At 32.3% G+C, this 21,476-nt stretch overlaps 1 protein-coding gene across 1 annotated transcript in view; it reads right to left on the bottom strand.

The window, feature by feature from the left end:
• The window catches only part of ft (cadherin-related tumor suppressor fat), a 516,929-nt gene that overhangs the window by 74,954 nt on the left and 420,499 nt on the right, over nt 1-21,476 (bottom strand). Inside the window, exon 2 of the mRNA XM_075296804.1 lies at nt 7,898-8,206. Coding sequence (XP_075152919.1) covers nt 7,898-8,206 — 309 coding nt within the window. The remainder of the gene's footprint in view (nt 1-7,897; nt 8,207-21,476) is intronic.

Raw genomic sequence — 21,476 nt, 5'->3', positions numbered from 1 at the left:
AATCGTATGTCTTTGAACTAAGGCAAATTTTCTTTAAAGTAAAGAAACACAATTTTGATTTAAAGAAAGCCTCCTTAAATTATCTGAAATATATAAACTTTAGATTTAGGATAAAAATGCGTAAAGATTTATTTTTACGCTTCAAAGTAAAATATGTTTTGTAAATTACAAGAAAACTTTAACCCTCTAATGCCCAATCCCGCCTTTAGGCGTGCTTCATTAATTAAGGAAGCTTTTAGTAAAACACACCTTAAGACAACAAAAAATGAATAAAATAAAAAGAAAACTTAGTTGAACCTGTTCAAGAGCCTTTGCAACATATACTGAATTTTACCGTTTAAATTTTTCTTGATTAGTTTTATTGCTTTTGTGTCGTTAACATTGAATATTTAATCAGCTGAAAAAAAATTGGGGCATTAGAGGGTTAAATCAAAAATGCTAATTTGATTTAAAGTTTTCTTGGAATTTACACTGAAAAAAAGCATACGCGGTTCCAAAGATTTTGTCTTTACTTTAAAAAATTTGGTATTGATTCCGAGCCAAAGAAGCGGAGAATACAAGTAAGGATACTTTAAGACACAATTCTCTTTTAAATTTAGGTTTTGTGTACTTGCTTCTAGGAAGCAAATTTTAATTTTTTGCTTTCTCAGCTTTTTTCTTCATATGCTATCAAAGTCATTTAAAAACGAGTTAACGGCAACTTTATTTTCCAAATTAGGACTCGACTTCCAGTAGAAATTATGCTATGTTTGAAGTAAAAAACTTCTTTAAAATAAAGTTTTGAAAAACATGTCCTATATTTGAACGATTTTTTGCTTTGTAGTCAAGATGCAAAAAGACAACAAATTTAAAGACAATTTCATTAAATTTAAAGAATTTTTCTGAATTATTAAAGTCAAGTTGACCTTAGCCTATAAATTTTTTCTTTCATGTTAAGATACCCATTTTTAAGTCAAATCACTTAATTATAAGGACAATACGACTTCATTGAAAAGTTTATCGACTTTTGGACAAGGAAAATAACTTTATTTTAGTGAAACGCGTCTTCTATGCTAAGCAAAATTTGTATTCGTATTTTAAAGACATGAAATCTTTGACCTCACGACAATATTTTTATCAGTGTAGAAAACATTTTTTTTACTTTGAAGCGTCTGTTATAATTTGGATTCTTAAACTGACATTTGTTTGTACGTTAATAGCTTTATTAATATACCGCGAAAGGATAATTAAGATTCCATAAATGAGATCTGTATCCTAATTTTAATTTTAGTAATTCTAGATTTAAAGCTAGATAGGTAGATAAAAATATTTCTTTATTTTAAACAAGCCGCATCTTTGGCTCGGTATCAATACCAAAAATCTTAAGGAAAGGTAAAAATCTTTCGAGCCAATCACATTTAATTTTTGGTGTACGCTATAAAATTTACTATTATCGAATTCGTAAAATAAATATGAGTTCAAAAATTCAACATATAAAGATACTTCAACATTTTTTTCTTAATTAAAACAAAAATAGCATAAAAACCAAATGCTTCAAATATATTTTACATTTTTTGTCCTTAATCCAAAAATTCGATATCTGTGATAATTCGAAGATTATTTCATTAAAACAAAAAAAGTTTTTCTGTACTTTGGTTTAATCCATAGACATTCGAATTTAACTGAGGACACATATTGAGTGAACTAAATTTAATGGAAACAAATTTAGAAACATATTTTTTAATTACAATTTCTTTAAGGTTGAATTACACTCCATGCGTCAATCCGTGCGTTGATGGAAGGGTTGATTTTTTCTGTTTGCGGCAGACTATTCGAGCTTTTGATTGCAAAGAGAAATTTCAACTCTTCAATCATCGGACGCATTGTACGCATTGAACGCATGGTATGTAATTCTACCTTTATTCTTTATAGGAGAAACTCTTCCTTAACATTGTGTTAATTACGTGTTCCAAAATTCATGTTGCTTAATTTTTCAGTATAGGTTAATATTTTTTTCAGTCGAGAAACGTTATTGACCGATTTTTGATAATTTTACATCTATAATAAAACTTTTCCACATAGACCCAAATGTCCATTTTCTTCGGGAAATTGCTTGTATACATCCATAATATTGGACAATGATTTTTTTAATGGTCCTTTCTATTACATGAAAAAAAAAGAGTCGTTAGAGGTCATTAATCGCTCATCGTTCAGGTTTTAGCCTACTTTAGAAATTCTTGTAACTCTTGTTTTGTTTTCGTAACTGTCAATGTCTTTCTTTGCAACTAGTTTGAACAATCTTATCGTTTGGTTTCTTAATCTTCTCACTTCCCACATCCTATCTGTGGTGGTATGTTCTTCTACAAGTCCTCCTCTCTTTGTCCCTGTGCCTTGAGGTGACAGTCTGCGGCGATGGAATCACTTTTTTTGTTCATCGTTTTTGGTAATTTGATCGGTTGCAACGTGTTAAATAAGAACGCCTCAGTGATTACTTCAATGCGCTTCCCTTTTTATGTACATACGTTCGTTTGTATAGTCATTTCAATAAAATGGGATTTTTTTTTGCAATACCGTCACAGCTTGGATCTCAAGACAAAAAAAGGTGACTTTCAAAAATTTGCGCCCCCTACTAGTAAGAGACGACGAACACAAAATGTTATGGACACATGTTTTGGTACCTTATTGAAGATCTCCTTGAAGCAGAAGCGTTTGTGGGGTTCAAGTATAAATAGGATTCTTTTTAGTTTTAGCTTCAGCCTATACTCGGGCTATAGTTCTATCTCCCTTTTTTAAGAAAAAATCTACCTCTCTGTTCTCTTGTAAATAAGACCGTTTTTAATAATCCAAAAAAAGAAACTCTCTCAGCCTTTGTTGTTTTATTTCTTCTTCTATCTCACTCTCAACCAGCTTGTCCCTTCTTTCCTCCTAAATGGTGATAGCTTTTGGCAAAACTAAAACCATACTCCCTGCCACAAAGAACGTTCGTATTAAAACAAAGATGCTTTTCGACGATAACATCAGAATATGGATTACAAAATGCCCCAAAACATCTAGACGGACGGACAGAGAGTCAGATCAACACTAAACTCAATACACTCGTGGTTTTGGAATATTGCTGGAATTTTGTAGTTGTTGTCGTTATGGTTGATCACGGTGCTATACTGACAAGTATTCAACCTACAAATAACACTTTAGGAAAATATTCTTAACTTTACTTTTTGTTCGCTACAATGAGACGCCTTGGTTTGGGGGCTAAGTCAATGAAAACAAAAACGATACCCGTGATCGCAATATGATGCTGAAACATTGTCGAAATTGATTTTAATAAAACTGGACTGAATACCAGAGCCAATGTCCCAGATATGCTATATAGGTTTATATATAGCATATCTGGGACAACGGTATTACTGTTGTAATCAGAATCAAAATGTAGACTTTTCTATTTTACGAAATTTACTTATAGATATCTTCTAAGCAAATGCCAATATAATGCAATAAATCTTATACAAATATAAAATTAAGAGTATCCCGTTTTTGGGACATCAAAATTTTATTTGATTGGATATCTAAAGAGTTAGTTAATGGAAATTTTATGTTTAATTAAAGGTCGACTTATTGATTTGCAAATGGCATCACAAGCCGATCCGGATCGCAACAAAATTGCGCCACCAGGAGGCTCAAAAAGCCAATTCTAGGAATCGGTTTGTATGGCGAATATATCTAAATGTGGTCCGGTATGGGCCAGTTGAAATTCTATCTAACTGACATCATTTATAACTATATGTGCAAAGTCGGTATCTTAGGTTAGGTTAGGTGGCAGCCCGATGTATCAGGCTCACTTAGACTATTCAGTCCATTGTGATACCACATTGGTGAACTTCTCTCTTATCACTGAGTGCTGCCCGATTCCATGTTAAGCTCAATGACAAGGGAACTCCTGTTTAGAGCCGAGTCCGAACGGCGTTCCACATCGCAGTGAAACCTTTAAACCCCTCAGAAATGTCACCAGCATTACTGAGGTGGGATAATCCACCGCTGAAAAACTTTTTGGTGTTCGGTCGAAGCAGGAATCGAACCCACGACCTTGTGTATGCAAGGCGGGCATGATAACCATTGCAACACGGTGGCTACCAAGTCGATATCTTGTTTCGTTCAGAAGTTTTTGTTATTTCAACAGACCGTCGGATGGACATGGCTACATCGATTCAGAATTTCGATGAGTTACAAAGGGAACGACAAATATGGTATACTTCCACAACGGATAGTTTAACGAATCATTATACCAAATCTAATCTATGGTGGAGGAATTATAAAAATAAAAAAACAGAAAAAGATGCATTTTTGACATCAACATTCACCGTACTATTATAATCTATCTTACCACCAGTATTTTGCTGGCTCTTGTACTCGAATTGGTAGCATTTTGTCCCCAAAAATCCGCAATAAAGTTTTTATGAAAAATATATTAATAAAATGTTTATCATGAAATAAGATCGATATTTCGAAATATAAAATAAGGAGACCAGTGATCGTCTACCAAATGCTAGAGAAATTGAAATGAGACTTCAGTCACCATATGTCATGAACGAAAATTTACTTCTCAAGTATTAAAATTGTGTGGGAGATCAACATGAAGGTCATCAGTGATGAACTCTGATGAGAGTGCAAAATTGAAGCTCGTGTCCTCATGAAATGATTTCACAATTGTAAAATATGTCTTATCCATGCTGAGTAAAATTATAAATTAGCGTTTGGGTCCCCACAATAAAGTCCAGTGCCCGTTGCTAGCCCAATTGCTCCGTGACTATTGTGGAATAAAAAGGAGTAAAGTTTTTCATATAAAATTTTGAAGATGCGCAGCGCAGTGTAGAAAACCGAAATAATCTCCACAAAAATCCTCAACTTTATGGAAATTCACCACTAAATCCCCAAGCTCCCAAATCAAAAATTTCGTCCCCATCCGAGAAAAAATATATCCAATATTGATATATTTTTAAAGTTTTTCATATAAAATTTTGAAGATACGCTGCGCAATGTAGAAACCCGAAATAATCTCCACAAAATCCTCAACTTTATGGAAATTCCCCACTAAATCCCCGAGCCCCCAAATCAAAAATTTCGTCCCCATCCAAGAAAACATATATCCAATTTGGGGAAAAAATCCCCAATATTGGTAACACTGCTTACAGCTCTCTGTCAAAACAAATGAGAGATGTTACCTTCATTGGCGAAGATAAACATAAAATTTGGCTTCAAACACTTCAGCATCAAACCATCACTTTTTCTACATCTGAAATAGATAATATTACTTCCCAGGAAAAAAATTGAAATTTTTTCCTAACCCATTACTTTTAAAGTACGAGGGCGGTTCGGAAACTTCTTTTTCAAAAATATTTTTATTTTTCAATATAATCTCCTGAAACTTCAATACACTTTTTCCAACGCTTTTCTAGCAATTCTATCCCTTGATTAAAACAGTTTTCCTCAAGGTCTTCAAAATAGTGGTTTACAACTGTAATTGCATCTTGATTTGAGGTAAAACGCTTGTCAGCAAGGAATTTTTTTTAGATTTGGGGACAAGTAAATGTCACTGAGAACTAAATCAAGAGAATAAGTACTCGTACTTTAATTCGTTGATTTTAGCCATTGTTAAAACACTCTTGTGCGCTGGTGCGTTGTCTTGATGAAAAATTATTTTTTTGTGTTGTAAGCCAGGACTTTTTTTCGAATTTTCACATTTAATTGATTCAAAAGGTTGCAATAGTACTCTGAATTTATTGTTTTACCCTTTTGCAGATAGTCAATCAATAAAAGTCCCAAAAAACTAAATCAAGAGAATAAGTACTCGTACTTTAATTCGTTGATTTTAGCCATTGTGTTGTAAGCCAGGACGTTTTTCTCGAATTTTTACATTTAATTGATTCAAAAGGTTGCCATAGTACTCTGAATTTATTGTTTTACCCTTTTGCAGATAGTCAATCAATAAAAGTCCCAAAAAACTGCTGCCATAACCTTACCAGCCGATTGAATTGTTTTTGCCTTCTTTAAGGCACTTCCTCCAGCTTAAGTCCATTGTTTGGATTGTTCTTTTATCTCTGGAGTATAGTGTTGGATCCATGTCTCACCAACAGTTATGAAACGACGCTTAAACTCCATTTTATTTTCTTATGCGTTTTTGATCGACTGTTAACAACTGCGGCACTCGATCGGAGTTGCCAGATCGAAACAAAATTTAACATGTGTTCATAACAGAGATGGAAGTTTCCAAATCACTTAACTTTTTTCTGTTTATTCCGCGCTTTTTGTGCTAGGCTAAGAAGTTTCCGAACTGCCCTCGTACATCCGAAAATTTTCTTCTAGAGATAATTTTCACTTCTTAATAACTTCCCCAGCAAGAAAAGCGTCGCCAAAAAAGTAGTGAACATTTTCTTTTTGGATCCGGAAGTGGTGGAAAATTGGCGCAGAATCGATGAATTTAACATGGGCTTGTCATAGGATGGATGTCCACCATTTCACCAGCAGGCGCACTGAATTTGCATCCCTTTTTAAGGTGTGATGCGAATTCAGTGTTTTGAATACGTATTAAGATATTTGTTATATTTTGACAAAAAAAATAATTTTTAAAATTTTTTATGAATTTTAATGCATTCTTACGCTTGTGTGGAACGTTTGACATGACATATTTTCAAAAATTCACAATTTTTCTAGAATGGGTTTGGCATTTTTGCGGCAAAATTTAAATAATTTTCACCATTTTATTAACTCTTAATCTTTTTTTAACCTATTTGAAACAAAAGTTTTTCCATTAAAAATATGAAAAAAAGCGAAATATACAAAAATGACTAAAATGAACTTCCTGCGCAGTTAAGTGCTTTTAAAGTTGTGCCTTTACAAGAACTTCCAAATTTTTTTGCTGGGATTTTTTTACGTAATATATAAAACTAATCATTTGTTTAAGGTTGCTTTCGCCAAAAATTTAAGTTTTCTGAATCTTAGCGGGTATAAATCATAGTATCATAGTCGAAAATAAAATAATCGAAATTTCCAAAAAAATATTGGAATGGCAAAAGATATTGGTCTAGTGTTACCTAGTGGATGAATCATAGTGGAAACAAATATATTTTTAAACTTTTTTTTTATTTTTTTCTAATAATCCGAAATACTGAAGAATGATGCGAAGCCGCTGATACTGACTACGATGCTGATACTGACAAAGTCCCTATAAAATTCATCGCTTTTCAACTCATCCCGATCCAAAACGAAAACTTTCATTGCTTTTTAACTGCATTTTTTTTTTGCTTGTCCTTCAGGTCTTTTGGATATTTTGCATATATGGTAAAATATATGCATACCAAATTAAATGATTTCATTTTTGTTATTCTCGGTGTGTTATTCCATGTAAATTTGGTTGAATGTGTGACTTGAGCCATATATTTTACAACTTTAATGAATCCAGTCTCATTGATGATATTGTAGGCATTCAAAAGGATTACTTCAACATTTTTTAACGCCATTAATACAACACAAAAGCAAATTGAAATTTATGTGATATTTTCTGTTAAAAATTAAGCGTGTAAATTAATGACAGAAATGATTTCTAGAATAGCGTTGGTTAAATGAGATATGTACAGAGAGAAATATTTGTTCCAAAGTCGGAATTTAGGGTTATCCGATGTGATAGCTTCTATAACTATTTGAAAAATAGGTAGAGGAAAATTTTGGATCTATTTGCAAGATTCTGTCATTATTGCAGTACATTATTAAAATTTGTTCCAATACATTTTTCAAACATTGAACATTCTTAGGGATATGTTTTATATGATTTCTTTTCGATTCGAAAGTTTATCTTATACGAAACTTCTATTGAAAATCTATCCTTTAATTAACATTTTAAAATTTATTTATAACAATGACTCACCTCAATTTCTACAATGGTCTCAGTATTCTGTACACCATCGCTTACACGAACACGTAGCTTATAGTTATCCTTTATCTCACGATCTAAGGCATCCTTCAAGCGTAACTTTCCCGTATCAGGTTCCAGCAAAAACTTTCCATTATCACCACCCATTAGGCTAAATGTCAAAGAGCCCAATGTGTCAGGATCCCAAGCACGTATGGTGGCAATCAAGTGACCAGCTGTCAAATCTTCACTAACATTGAATGACAATGGTAAATCACGAAATACAGGAGGACTATCGTTTTTATCCAAAATCATAACTTTAAGCTGTAAAGATAAAAAAAAATGGACATACAAAACCGAATAAGTATAAAAGTGAAAAACTTCAATAAAACAAAAAAATAATAAATAAACCATAAAAAAACAACTAAATTTTAATGGGTCCCAATAAACTTATTAAATAAATGTTTGAAAGCTTGGGATGTCATGATGAGAATATTTGTAGGCTTTGGCAATATTGGGAATTTTAAAAACTAAAAATATGAGAGGTCTTCTGAGAGTAAGGCTTCTTGGAAATAGAGATTTCAACGTTAGATTGACAGAAAAGGCTGAAAAAAGACTACAGTAAATTTCCTGGAATTATTATTATTTGGAGAACTGCAGTGTACCGATCCTTTTCCGAATCGCAATATTTAATCCCCATTTTTTGCATTTATATATGACTTCCGTCGTCCAAGTATTTCTCGCATTTAAAGGGAAGAGAGTCCCTATGCTATAATTCTTCCTCACTTGCAAATAATCCACAGATGTCTTTTAATGGTATCATCCGCGTATTCCACCATTTTTAACATTTGCTTTTCTATAGAAAGCAAAAGCCTGTTTTTAGCAGCATTTCAAAGAACTTCTCGTTGGCAAATGTCACTTTTCATATATCTTAGAATCTTTGCTTGCTAAATGACAAAAATTTCACGTTTTAGTTTGTTTTTAAAATTTTGTAAGAAATTTATACCAGCCAAACGAATTTTTCTTTATTCCAATTATGTCATTCTTACTATCTCAAAGATAATAAGAATGAACTATCGTATTGCTCTAGCGCCTACGGAGTATCTCGGAGCCAAGAGTATATAGCAAAAATGAAGCTATTTTAACAAATAAATTGCCAAATAAAGTATTGAGAAATTATACTTTTTCCCGTCCGATTTATTTGAAAGAAGTTTTTCTTGTCCTTTATGATATTTGTGTAATATAATTTTTAATGACTGAGTTTTTATTATATTGCCATGGAATTTGATCTAGAAGAAATTCATGGATTTTAAAAATTCCCTTAGTTACTATCGCCTTATATCCTGGCATCCCTTTTTTTTCACTTCCCACTGCGAAGTAGGGAGCAGATCTGAAGTCTTCGCAGCAAAAAAAAATTGAAGATATAAAAAAGTCGTACATACCATATTTTCTTTTAATTCAATTATACGTAAAATGCTATCAACTGTAAAATCGCACACAACACAATCACCAAGAGTCTGTTTGTCCATCCGAATGTCGGTCTGGCCCTGTCCATTTTGTAACCAGACAGTTGCAAACGAACGTTTTTCTGGTTGTGGCCAGGCATCAAAAGTGATGTTGTCCATCATGCCACCCAACACCAAAAACATAAAAACCACAATAATAATACCAACAAAAAAACAAAATACAACAACAATAACTATGGAGAGGAGAACGCCACATAAAGTTTGTGGTGGACACGAATATTGGCAGACGCAGTACGACTGGAAATTAAACTAATGTAAGTACGGAAAATAGTAAGGGTGAAATGTGGACGAATGCAGAATGCCCTAAAATATTTACAACTTAAAATTTAAATGGATTTCATTTAATTCAAGCCAGTCAATTACAGAATAAATGCTCATCACAATCCTATGATTGTATACAAGTTTTCCATATAGAGTTAAATAAATTCAGGTGGTGATTAGGGATTTTCAACCGTATTCAAAAAGGTGATTTTATAAAATTTTTGGAAACAGGACTTATCGTATCTTTAAGTTCGTTCGCTTTTAATAAGTCTAAAAAGTCGATTTTGGTTTTTGCAAAATTCCGCCACTTCTGAATTGCAAAACTACTTATTTTAAAATTTTGGAAAATTTGACTTCGACTTTTGGTGACGTTTGAAAAGTCGATTTTTGTCGTTGCGACTTTCTAATCAATTGTCGACATAAAATGGCCCACATCGCCTTGCACTTTTGCTTCAGAGTTGAATTTTAGATTCTGCCGTAAAAAGTAATTTTGGCAAGGATTTGAACCAAATTCTAAAAGTCGATTTTACAAAAATTTGGAAAACTGGACATATCGAATATTTAAATTTTTTCGCTTTTAATAAGTTTAAAAGTCGATTTTGGTTTTTGCAAAATTCCGTTATTTCTGAATTTGCTAAACTCCATATTTTAAAATTTTGGAAAATTTGACTTTCGACTTTTGGTGACGTTTGAAAAGTCGATTTTTGACGTTGCGACTTTTTGAACAATCGTCGACATAAAATGGCCAACATCACCTTACCTTTTTGCTTCTAAGTTGAATTTTAGATTCTGCCGTAAAAAGTCATTTTGGCGATTTTGGCTAAATGTAGATTAGAGTTTTTTTTTAATCTAAAGGCTGATATTCATTACATTACAAACAGACAAGTTTAACAAAAAATAATACTGAGTTGAAAAGTGTGTATCATCCGTCATATATATGGGTATAGGGTGGTATATCTTAAGGCAAATCAAAATGAAAATAGTCTTTTAGGGTACAATAAAACGTCGTAGTGAAATTCGTTCTTACTAAGAATATTATTGGAAATTTTCTTCCTTATGATTACTACTGTTATAGTATTTTAGATTTGCATTTTCAGAAAACAAAACTTAAGATAAAACTTTCAAACTCTAAACCATTGCAGTGGTATAGTAGGGTATAACATTCCCATATGTGAAGTTACATGCAACATTGCCAATAGTGGAACTCATTGCAAAGTACAGAGTATAGTTACCATTATGGTAAACTTTATTCAGTGAGTCCACTTTTTCCCCACCCTCTATTATCTTGTGTTCCATGTTTGTGGTACGGTTGTTTGTCCATCTGTTTTATAGGAGGCACGTATTGGCAGTAGCCTTACATTGAGCGATGGCTGCTGTCTTAAGTGAGTGAGTGATACATCATCTTTGGTTTTGTGTCGTCATCATCATCACCATCATTATTGGTATCCCTGATAGCAGCCGCCTCATGACAATAATGACGAGGACGACATTGTGAATGACGTCGTTGGTGATCATAAAGGGGTTGTCGTGTTTGTATAATATTGGGAGTTTTTCTAGAAGGAAAAAACTTTTAGGTCTATCAGACACACCACATGTTTACTGTCCATCTAATGACATCCGATCTTTACTCTATCGATCAATTCTCCAGTTCATCGTTTGAAAGGGGTAGACTGCCCGTTTCTATCTATCTTACCAAACTATTCGTTCGTTGGTCCATACGTGCGTATATCTATACAAGGGGGGATGGTTAGCCTGCCCGCCATGCATAAAAAAAGTCGTGGTTTCAATAGCAGATTCGACCAAACATCTAAAAGTTTTTCAGCGGTGGATTATCCCCACTCAGTAATGCTGGTGAAATTTCTGAGTGCTTCCTCATAATATGAAACATCGTTCGACTATCAAAATGAGGTCCCTTGTCATAGAATCGGGCAGCATTCATAGCTAAGAGAGAAGTTCATTTCATTGATTTTTTTTTTTTCAATACATTTAGCCCACGGATTGTTTGTGTCCCTCTGTTAAAGTCGTATGTCTTTGAAGTACACTCAAAAAAGTGAACTCTCTATTTCACTAAAGCCAATTTAACTTTCTTTTAGTTCATGGAATTATTATGTTTGGAGAAAGTTTCCTTTACCCTAATAATTTTTTACGTACGATAGATAAATGAACTAAAAACCAGGAAAAAGTTATACACGAATTAAGCATAAAAAATTTACTAAATTTGTATTTCTCACAAAATAGTTCATTATTTCTTTAAATTTGTAAATATTACTACAAATGTTTCCATCATGAACTTTGTATGCCATTAAAGACATTCTTGCAATTTTTAACTCCATTTTTTTCCTTCAAACTACAAATTTTTCTTTAACAAGCGAAAAAAAAAAAAAATTATGTCTAAAAATTTTTCTTCAATTTGTTGAAAAATATTTACTTATTTTTGTGATATGGGCTTGACGCCAGCGCTTGTAATACTGTTTGGTTAAAATTTTCAAAATTTTCTAAAATTAACCAAAAGTTTTCTTCCTGGTGGGTCACTGTTTTTTCAGTGTAATTTTGTTTAAAGTAAAAACAATATTATTGATAAAAAAAAAATCCTTAAGTTAACTTATTTTTATAATTTTTCATCTTTAATTATTTATTTTAAGATTAAATAAAAAAATCACTGACATTTATATTTACACGAATAACTTTGTCACTATATTGAAAAAAGAGAATACAATTCGATGAAAACGATCCGTATTTTAATTTTATTGGGCCTAGATTTCAAGCTAGACAACTCCATAAACACAGTATTTTAAAGAAGTCTTATTTATCGCTCGCAATTAATACCAAAATCTTTAGGGAAAGGTCACATTTTTGAATTTCTTTTGAGTATTGTTTATAAATTATTGTTGTCTTTAAGTTTTTGTTAATAAAAATTTCTTATATCTCACAATCCTTATATTTATGGTAAATATTTATTCATTGACATCCCTATTATTCCCCCCATTAATTCAATGTTATTGGAGATATCACAAAACTTATGTTGAAAATTGTTATTGAAGTAATAATATAATTATAGCTTTAAGACTAAGGTGCTGCTACCGTCAAACAATAGCCCCATAGAGCAGATATCAAAAAGAGACACTGCTTGCCACAAAGAAAAGGTAGATCTTTAAAAGGAAATAACAACTCATATAGCATTTTATCATTCTGTGGTTAATTTCTGCAGTTTATACTTTATAGAGAGGCCAAGAAATGTAACCATATGTTCAAATGGTTTAGACTGACAATCGATGAAATCCAGAAATATTAATATATTCATGTCAACCAGATAAAAAGGTGCACTAACCATTTATGCATCAATATAAAGTTGAAAATATTTGAAATATTTTTCTAAGGCTGTTATAAACACAATCCATATTTTTTAAGTTTATTTTATAAATAGAAAAACAAGAGAGACATTTTGTTAGTAATAGTCCAACGCGAATCAAAGATGTTTTATAGTTCAAGATGTTAGTTCTAAACAAGTGTGAAATAGTGAAAGAGTCAGGGCAAATCAACTCAATAGCACACCCAGAGAAGGAATATGATCACCTCAAATATGTTTTAAGAGCAAAATGTTATTTTTTGGTGGTGACCATGTAACATGGTTTACGCAACCATGTTATTTTCTCGGAAATCATGTATCTGATTTCGGCAAGCAGGTTATATTTGACGATAAAATAACATTTTAGTGACAAACATGTTACATGGTCATCATACAAAAATAACATTTTGCTTTTGAAACATGTTTGAGGTGATCATATTCCTTCTCTGCGTGCACACCATACAATTCCTACCGAATAAATTAAGCGAGGTAAAGAGTAACTAGCATATATTTGCTAAATTCCACCATATAGGAGATGAATTGTAATCGTAATCAATATGTCAACTTTCTGAAGTGTATATAGTCAACTTTCCGATTTTTTTTTCCAAAAAGTCGAATTTAGAAACTCAATTTTTTGACCTCTTTAGAAATAAGAAAAATGGAATCTGATACATTATACAATAGAATATAAACTTCTGTATACAATTTCAATAGTAGATATTGCCCCTTTTCATACTTTAGTGCCTCTGTGTGTATTTTTGTGGACATGCGTAAAATGCGTTATTTGTTACAACAACACCATACATATATTTTCTCCAGCCGCAACTTTAACTAACTATAACTCCTACTTCAAGTCCAAATCGAAAACATCGATAGTGACTTCACACCATATACCACCTCAATGAACTACACTAAGTTATATTTATTGTCATTTTTATGTTATACACCAATGTGAAAAATGCATTTATAGTAACGCATAATCCTATCTTAAAGTGTTGGCTTAAATAAGAAAAAAAAATACTTTCAATTTAACAAATATAGCTTTTTGTAATGGTGTCGTTAGGTCGGTAAATTTTTGTATGATATATATGCTTAAATAAATATCAATATTTTTAAAATCCAACCTTTAAGCTGTTCAGAAAATTGTGTCATTCAGCTTGAAAGCGAGAAATATGTTTTTGTGATATGTTGCTTATGACCAGATGAAATAATGAAATTAATTTTATAAGGAAAAATTTATTGGACGAAGTCTTATTAAAATCCCTAAATGATATTTTTCTAATGTGGATAATTAGATGAATTAATTTGCAGTGTATGAAGAGTTGGGTTTTAGGTGCCAATAAAAATGAAATTGAAATTATTACAGGCCATTTGGATGTGTAATTATGTACTATTTCTTAACTTGTTATTCTCAAATTCCTTTTGCCTCACTGTCTACCGCAAGAGTAATCGATTCGAAGAAGAAGTTCTGTTAAAGTTACAAATTGAGATCGACATTGTCTTACTGGAAAAGCGTAAAACGACCCCAGTACTGTACTGTTTCGTACGACCGACGCACTATACTATGCAGAATTTTTGACTCCATTAAACGTTGAATGGAAAAAAGCCCGTCTCTAAAGTACTCTTTCACTATTAAAACGCACCGGCTCACACCTCCCTTCCTCAACACTATCAAAATGGTAAATTTGTTTTCGACCTATTGGACCATTCTTATAATTTTTCCTCGTACAACTTTTTTGTCTCCAAACTACATAGCTGGAAACAGGCCTCGAGATAGCGTTTACTTTTCAGTTGGATTAAATAAGTTGGAGTTCCCATAATGCGATCCACACTGACTACCTGGAGAAGAGTAAAACTATTACAATGCAGTACTATGTGGAATTTTTCGGCTGATTGAACGCTGAATTGAGTCACATTGGGCCAATAAATTTTGTAAACTTTTTCCGTGCCATTTTTTTTCTTATTTTTTCAAGCCTACAAAAACTACTCGCTAAGTTAAAAAAATCACTAGAATAGAAAGATAATCGCCGTTTTTTTCAAGCTTCTAGAAAAGTACCAAATCTGTTCATGTTGACTTTGCGAAAATTGCCTCAAGATACAAACCTCTAAAAATAAAAAGTGCGAAGAACTAAATATTAAATACCGCAAGTTAAAAAAAAAAATCAGTCCTCTTCACAAATAATAAGCTCTTAATATATAAACAAACATTAAAACAAATATGGCTATATGACATTAAAATATGAGGATGTACGGCAAACAGTTCCATCGAAAATATACAAAGGTTTCAAAACAAAGTGATAAGAAGCGACGTATAGTAAAGGGTGATTTGTTAAGAGCTTGATAACTTTTTTTAAAAAAAAAACGCATAAAATTTGCAAAATCTCATCGGTTCTTTATTTGAAACGTTAGATTGGTCCATGACATTTACTTTTTTAAGATAATTTCATTTAAATGTTGACCGCGGCTGCGTCTTAGGTGGTCCATTCGGAAAGTCCAATTTTGGGCAACTTTTTCGAGCATTTCGGCCGGAATAGCCCGAATTTCTTCGGAAATGTTGTCTTCCAAAGCTGGAATAGTTGCTGGCTTATTTCTGTAGACTTTAGACTTGACGTAGCCCCACAAAAAATAGTCTAAAGGCGTCAAATCGCATGATCTTGGTGGCCAACTTACCGGTCCATTTCTTGAGATGAATTGTTCTCCGAAGTTTTCCCTCAAAATGGCCATAGAATCGCGAGCTGTGTGGCATGTAGCGCCATCTTGTTGAAACCACATGTCAACCAAGTTCAGTTCTTCCATTTTTGGCAACAAAAAGTTTGTTAGCATCGAACGATAGCGATCGCCATTCACCGTAACGTTGCGTCCAACAGCATCTTTGAAAAAATACGGTCCAATGATTCCACCAGCGTACAAACCACACCAAACAGTGCATTTTTCGGGATGCATGGGCAGTTCTTGAACGGCTTCTGGTTGCTCTTCACTCCAAATGCGGCAATTTTGCTTATTTACGTAGCTTATTTATGTAGACCATAAATCGGACGTAAAGCGCGAAACACATTTCGAACCGAACACTGATTTTGGTAATAAAATTCAATGATTTGCAAGCGTTGCTCGTTAGTAAGTCTATTCATGATGAAATGTCAAAGCATACTGAGCATCTTTCTCTTTGACACCATGTCTGAAATCCCACGTGATCTGTCAAATACTAATGCATGAAAATCCTAACCTCAAAAGAATCACCCTTTATATCCGAAGTAGTGACCTTAAAAATGAACACACCGCCGTGGTGCAATGGTTAGCATATATACAGAGGGTCGTGGGTTCAAACCCAGTTTCGACCAATCCCCAAAAAGTTTTTCAACGGTGGATTATCCCAAATCATTAATGCTGATGACATTTCTGAGGGTTTCAAAGCTTATCTAAGTGGTTTCACTGCAATGTGGAACGCCGTTCGGACTCGGCTATAAAAAGGAGGTCCCTTGTCATTGAGCTTAGCATAAAATCGGGCAGCATTCAGTGAAAAAAGATAAGTTCACCACTGTGGTATCACAATGGACTGAATAGTCTAAATGAGCCTGAAATATCGGGCTGCCACTATATCTAACCTAACCTACCCGCCTACAGAACCATACTAATCGCGAAGTCCGTAATTTACTCTAAACTTCAAATCAACCTAGAAGATTGTGTCGTTTCAAACCGCACGATTTATTAACTTGCTTTAATATATGAAAGCCTCAATTCCAATAAAAATTTGTACAACAATAATTGTCTTAGTTCTACTAAATATACTATATATCGTATATAATAATTTCTGTAAATCTACTGATGTTAATAACTAAACTATTGATTAGTCACTTCTTCATAATAGAGATTAGTTGTAGTATAAGTTAAGCATAAATATGTATTTGCTTAAATAAATAAAAAAAAAAACAAAAAAAGACTTAAAAAAGAAGGGACTTGTCTTGGCTTGGTTTTTTGAATTAAAAGGAAAAATGTTGAAGAATATATTACTTATTCAAATATGAGGAGGGCCCAGCATATCTAACGAGGGACGTATCCCGTATTGATAAGTCTAGCTCGATTTTATTTTTCATATTAATTATCAAATATTTCGTTTTTAGAGTTCGTAGTATTTTATGGTAACAAGTTCGTTTCTTAAGTCTTTTGTTGAGATCTCTATAGCGATTTAAATCTAATTAAACATTTAAATTTTAATAAGTTTATCACCAAATTCACCAAATTGAATAAGAACAGTTAAACTTCTACTCTCTGCATGCGAGTAAACAAATATAACTAAGCCTTGCTAAAAATTTACTGTGTCTACTTCAGCTGCTTGTCACACGTACTTGCCACTACATTGTAATTGAACAAGTGCAACAACAACAACCTTCCCCTCTTGACTCCATGTTAACAAAAATCATGTTTAAATCAAATATTTTGACATAAATAGCTATTAAGATTTTATCATCTTTGAACACACTTTGTATGACGTTTTTTTGTGCTTTATTTTTTTTGCTGCGAATGTTTGTATGCTATAGTATTTTTTCTAAGTATATATCTTTGTCATTTTGCTGGGTACTTGTTATTTGTAGTAAAGCTGTGCTAAGTATTTTGTTTTGCAATCATTTGGAATTAATTTTGAGATTACAAGATCTAATGACATATGTATTTATGTATATAACTCTAGTTAATAGGAGTTGCAGGCGGATTACTATTGCTATTGAGTTATTTTATAGTTAGTGGAAAGATTAAACGATTGACGGAAACATCAAATTCTTCTCTTATATAAAAAATCTTACAAATTTACAAATCTATTGTGACCAAATGGAAAACGGATAGCAATAATGATTTATGTTAATACCGCATTGAGCGACACTATATAGATAATCTGGACATAGTGAAATGTGACAGTTTTATTTGTTAATGAGCATATATGACATTTTACTGGGTAATTGAATATACCCACAGAAAACGATTTCAGTAATTGGGTATTTTTACGGTGTTAAAAACAGCTTTTGGAAAATTAAAGAGTGCTTTTCGAAAAATTATAGTAAATTAATAAAAATTAAGTTAAATAGTAACATAAATATATGAGTGAATTATTTAAAGTGTTTCCACAATATAACAATTTATCTCCACGAACTTGAATCACCAATTAAAAATTCAATATAAATAATATAAGTTGAGAGATAAGGAAAAAGAGTTATATATGTAATGTTACTATTAAGAGTGGCTTTCAGAAGAAAAACATTCTTAATTTCAGTGACTGTGTACATATTTTCGGTGTCTGCTCAAGAGAACAGAAACTTAATATCTTATGAAGGTTATCTACGCATTGGGGTAATTCATCGACTCCATGTTCGTAAACTTGGAATCGAGTATATCCCAATAATATGGTGACGCTAGGGTTGCCAGATGATGATTGCCGAAATCCGGGACATTGCGCCGTACATTCCGGGATTGGTCGGGACAAGCAAAAACAGTCACAATTTTCAAAAATAGTTGCAATTCCTGAATAGTTTAAATTCCTCAATATGTTGGAGCCTCTGAAACTTTTTCCCAAGATGGCTGCGATGATTTTGTATCAAGTTGTCCTTTGAAAATCGGAAGCCTAAACTCATTTACTGTAAATTACTGTCGGTTGTGGCAAAACAAAATTTAGATCGCTGCTTCTTTCGTAATGCCTTTCGATACTAGGAATTTGGGTATCGCCATGGACATGCATTTTGGGTATATTTTGCATCACAGTTGGCGATTGTTATAGTGTCACTAAAGAGTCTAACATATGGTAGTGATAGGGATAAAATCGATTTTGAATTGTTGGGAGGCAATACAGACTTGAATAGAGTTGGACACTAACCGTGCACTCACACAAAAAATTTTTTCTCTGATTCAATCACCAAATTAATTGATCCAATTAATTTTTTAATTGAAATGTCTTCAATCACGAAAATGATAGTATCAATCACAGTTTTAATTGGGCATAGAAAAAATTCTTGATTAAAAAATTAATTGATTTTTTCAGCAAAATTCAATTAATTTTTTAATTGATTCAATTAAAAATTTTATTTATTTATTTATTTATTTAAGTCTATGGATTACAATCCTTACAGACTAGCAATCTTAAAAATAAATTAAATCTAAAGTATTAATAAATTTATTTAGAGAAATTGAAAAATCTAAATTAAAGATATTATTCAACTTGTTAAATTCTTTTAAAGCTCTCAAAATGGGCTCGCAAGAAGCATAATTACTCCTATGAAAAGGAATATTAAAATAGTCATGACGTCTAAGATTCCGTACTGGTATATTAAAACCAATAATCTCTAGAAGAGGGGGACAATCTATAAATCCATTAATTACCTTAAAAATAAACAAAACAGAAAATTTTAATCTACGGTTCTCAAGGGATTCCAAATGAATTAATCTGCATCTAGCTTGATATGAGGGCAAAGGCTCCGTAAAAGGTACAGATACTAAAGCAAATTTAATAAATCTTCTCTGTAATTTTTCAATCCGTTCACAATGCAATTTATATATAGGATTCCACACAATGGAAGCATATTCCAGCCTAGACCTAACATAGGCCTCATATAGAGACTTCCTGGTATAGGGATCCAAAAACTCCTTACAATTCCTCTTCACAAATGCTAACATAGAATATGCCTTAGACATTATATAGTCAATATGTAATTTATATGTAAGTTTGGAATCAAACACAATTCCCAAATCACGAATACTAAGCACTTTTTGAAGTTCACTATCATTAATAAAGTACGACGACTCAATCAAGTGTGTCCTACGAGTATATGGTAAATGAAAGCATTTTAAGACATTAAGTGGCAATAAATTCCTTATACACCAAGATGATAAACAATTAATATCAGCCTGAAGCAAGCGTGTATCAGCGACACAATTGATTCTTGCAAAAAGCTTGATATCATCGGCAAATATTAAAACCTTAGAAAAAGAACATGCGCTAGTTATATCATTAAGAAACAAAATAAATAATAAGGGCCCAAGTATACTTCCCTGGGGCACACCGGAGGTTGCTATATATTCCATAGATTTTGAACCATCAACGCAAACAAAGCATCGGCGTGAAATCAAATAAGACATTAACCAACGCCACATATGAGAATGAAATCCGATTGTACTAAGTTTCAACAGAAGTATACTATGAGACACCTTATCAAACGCCTTACAAAAATCTAAGTAAATAGTATCTACTTGATAACCTTGCTCTAAACTTTGTAAAAGATATTTATTAAAAACTAACAAATTTGACAATGTTGAGCGATTCTTTACAAAACCATGCTGTGATTCCGAAATGCAGCGCTGTACTACTGATGATATCTTATCATAAACCAAGTGTTCCAATAATTTAGATACATTTGACAGTTTCGAAATCGGTCTATAATTACGCACATCACGCACATTGATGTTGATTGCAAAACGCAATTAATTTATTAATTAAAAAATGTAACTATTTTTAATTACTTAGTTAGATTGGCTTAGAGTTTTTATTTGGATTAACAAATGATTGTTTGAAATACATTTTTAATTAAAAAAGTAAAAAAAAAATCAGCACTTTTTTTAACTGAATTAGTCTTCCGAATTTGATTAAAAAGTTAATTGTATCAATTAATTTTTTAATTAAACATTTTAAAAATTTCAATCATTGACTTAATTAACTTAATGTTTCTATCATGATTAAAAAGTTAATTGTATCAATTAATTTATTAATTGAACAAATTTTCAACTTCAATTAACTTTTTAATTGGAAATATTTTGGTGATATTTTTTTCTGTGCTGATAATTATAATTTGTAAAAATACTTTTCACAGAAAAACGTTTGAAATAAAATTAGATATGTGCGTATATTTTTTACATTTTCTACTCAAGTGAAAGCTGATGATTCGAAAGACAGTGATAGTTAATCGATTTGTTTCTGTTAGTGATGAGATTGAATGAAATGGCAAAAAATCTGTCAGACAAATGTACATATAAAAATTATGAAAATCCAAGACCATAATTATTTTTGAAAGCGATTTAATTTCAAATCGTTTTCCGTTCTAAGAAATGGGAAAAATTAAAACATATGCCTTGAGCAATTGAAATTCCGGCATTTTTGGCAAATTTTATGAAAGATTCCTGACACTTCCTGGAGACGAAATTCCGGGACAATCCAGGTAAATCCCGGCCATCTGGCAAACCTAGGTTAAGCAGAGGAGGCACTTCTTGTGCGAAGACGCTGCTTCATTTTTTACTTTGTTTTCTACATTATTGTCTTATAACTTCAAATGACCATGGGGACTGGCAAATGATAACTGAAACCAAGTGCTAGCGGTTTCTAGTGGGTTCGACTACAATTGGGTAAGGTCAACAGTACTTACTGGAAGGGCATATAAGTAACCGTTTCGGGAAGCGTTTAATTGTTTAATTCGGCAAGCGTTTAATTCAT

Source organism: Haematobia irritans, chromosome 2, assembly GCF_050003625.1.
Source record: "Haematobia irritans isolate KBUSLIRL chromosome 2, ASM5000362v1, whole genome shotgun sequence".
Lineage (NCBI taxonomy): Eukaryota > Metazoa > Arthropoda > Insecta > Diptera > Muscidae > Haematobia > Haematobia irritans.
This window is presented reverse-complemented; position numbering and strand designations above follow the sequence as displayed.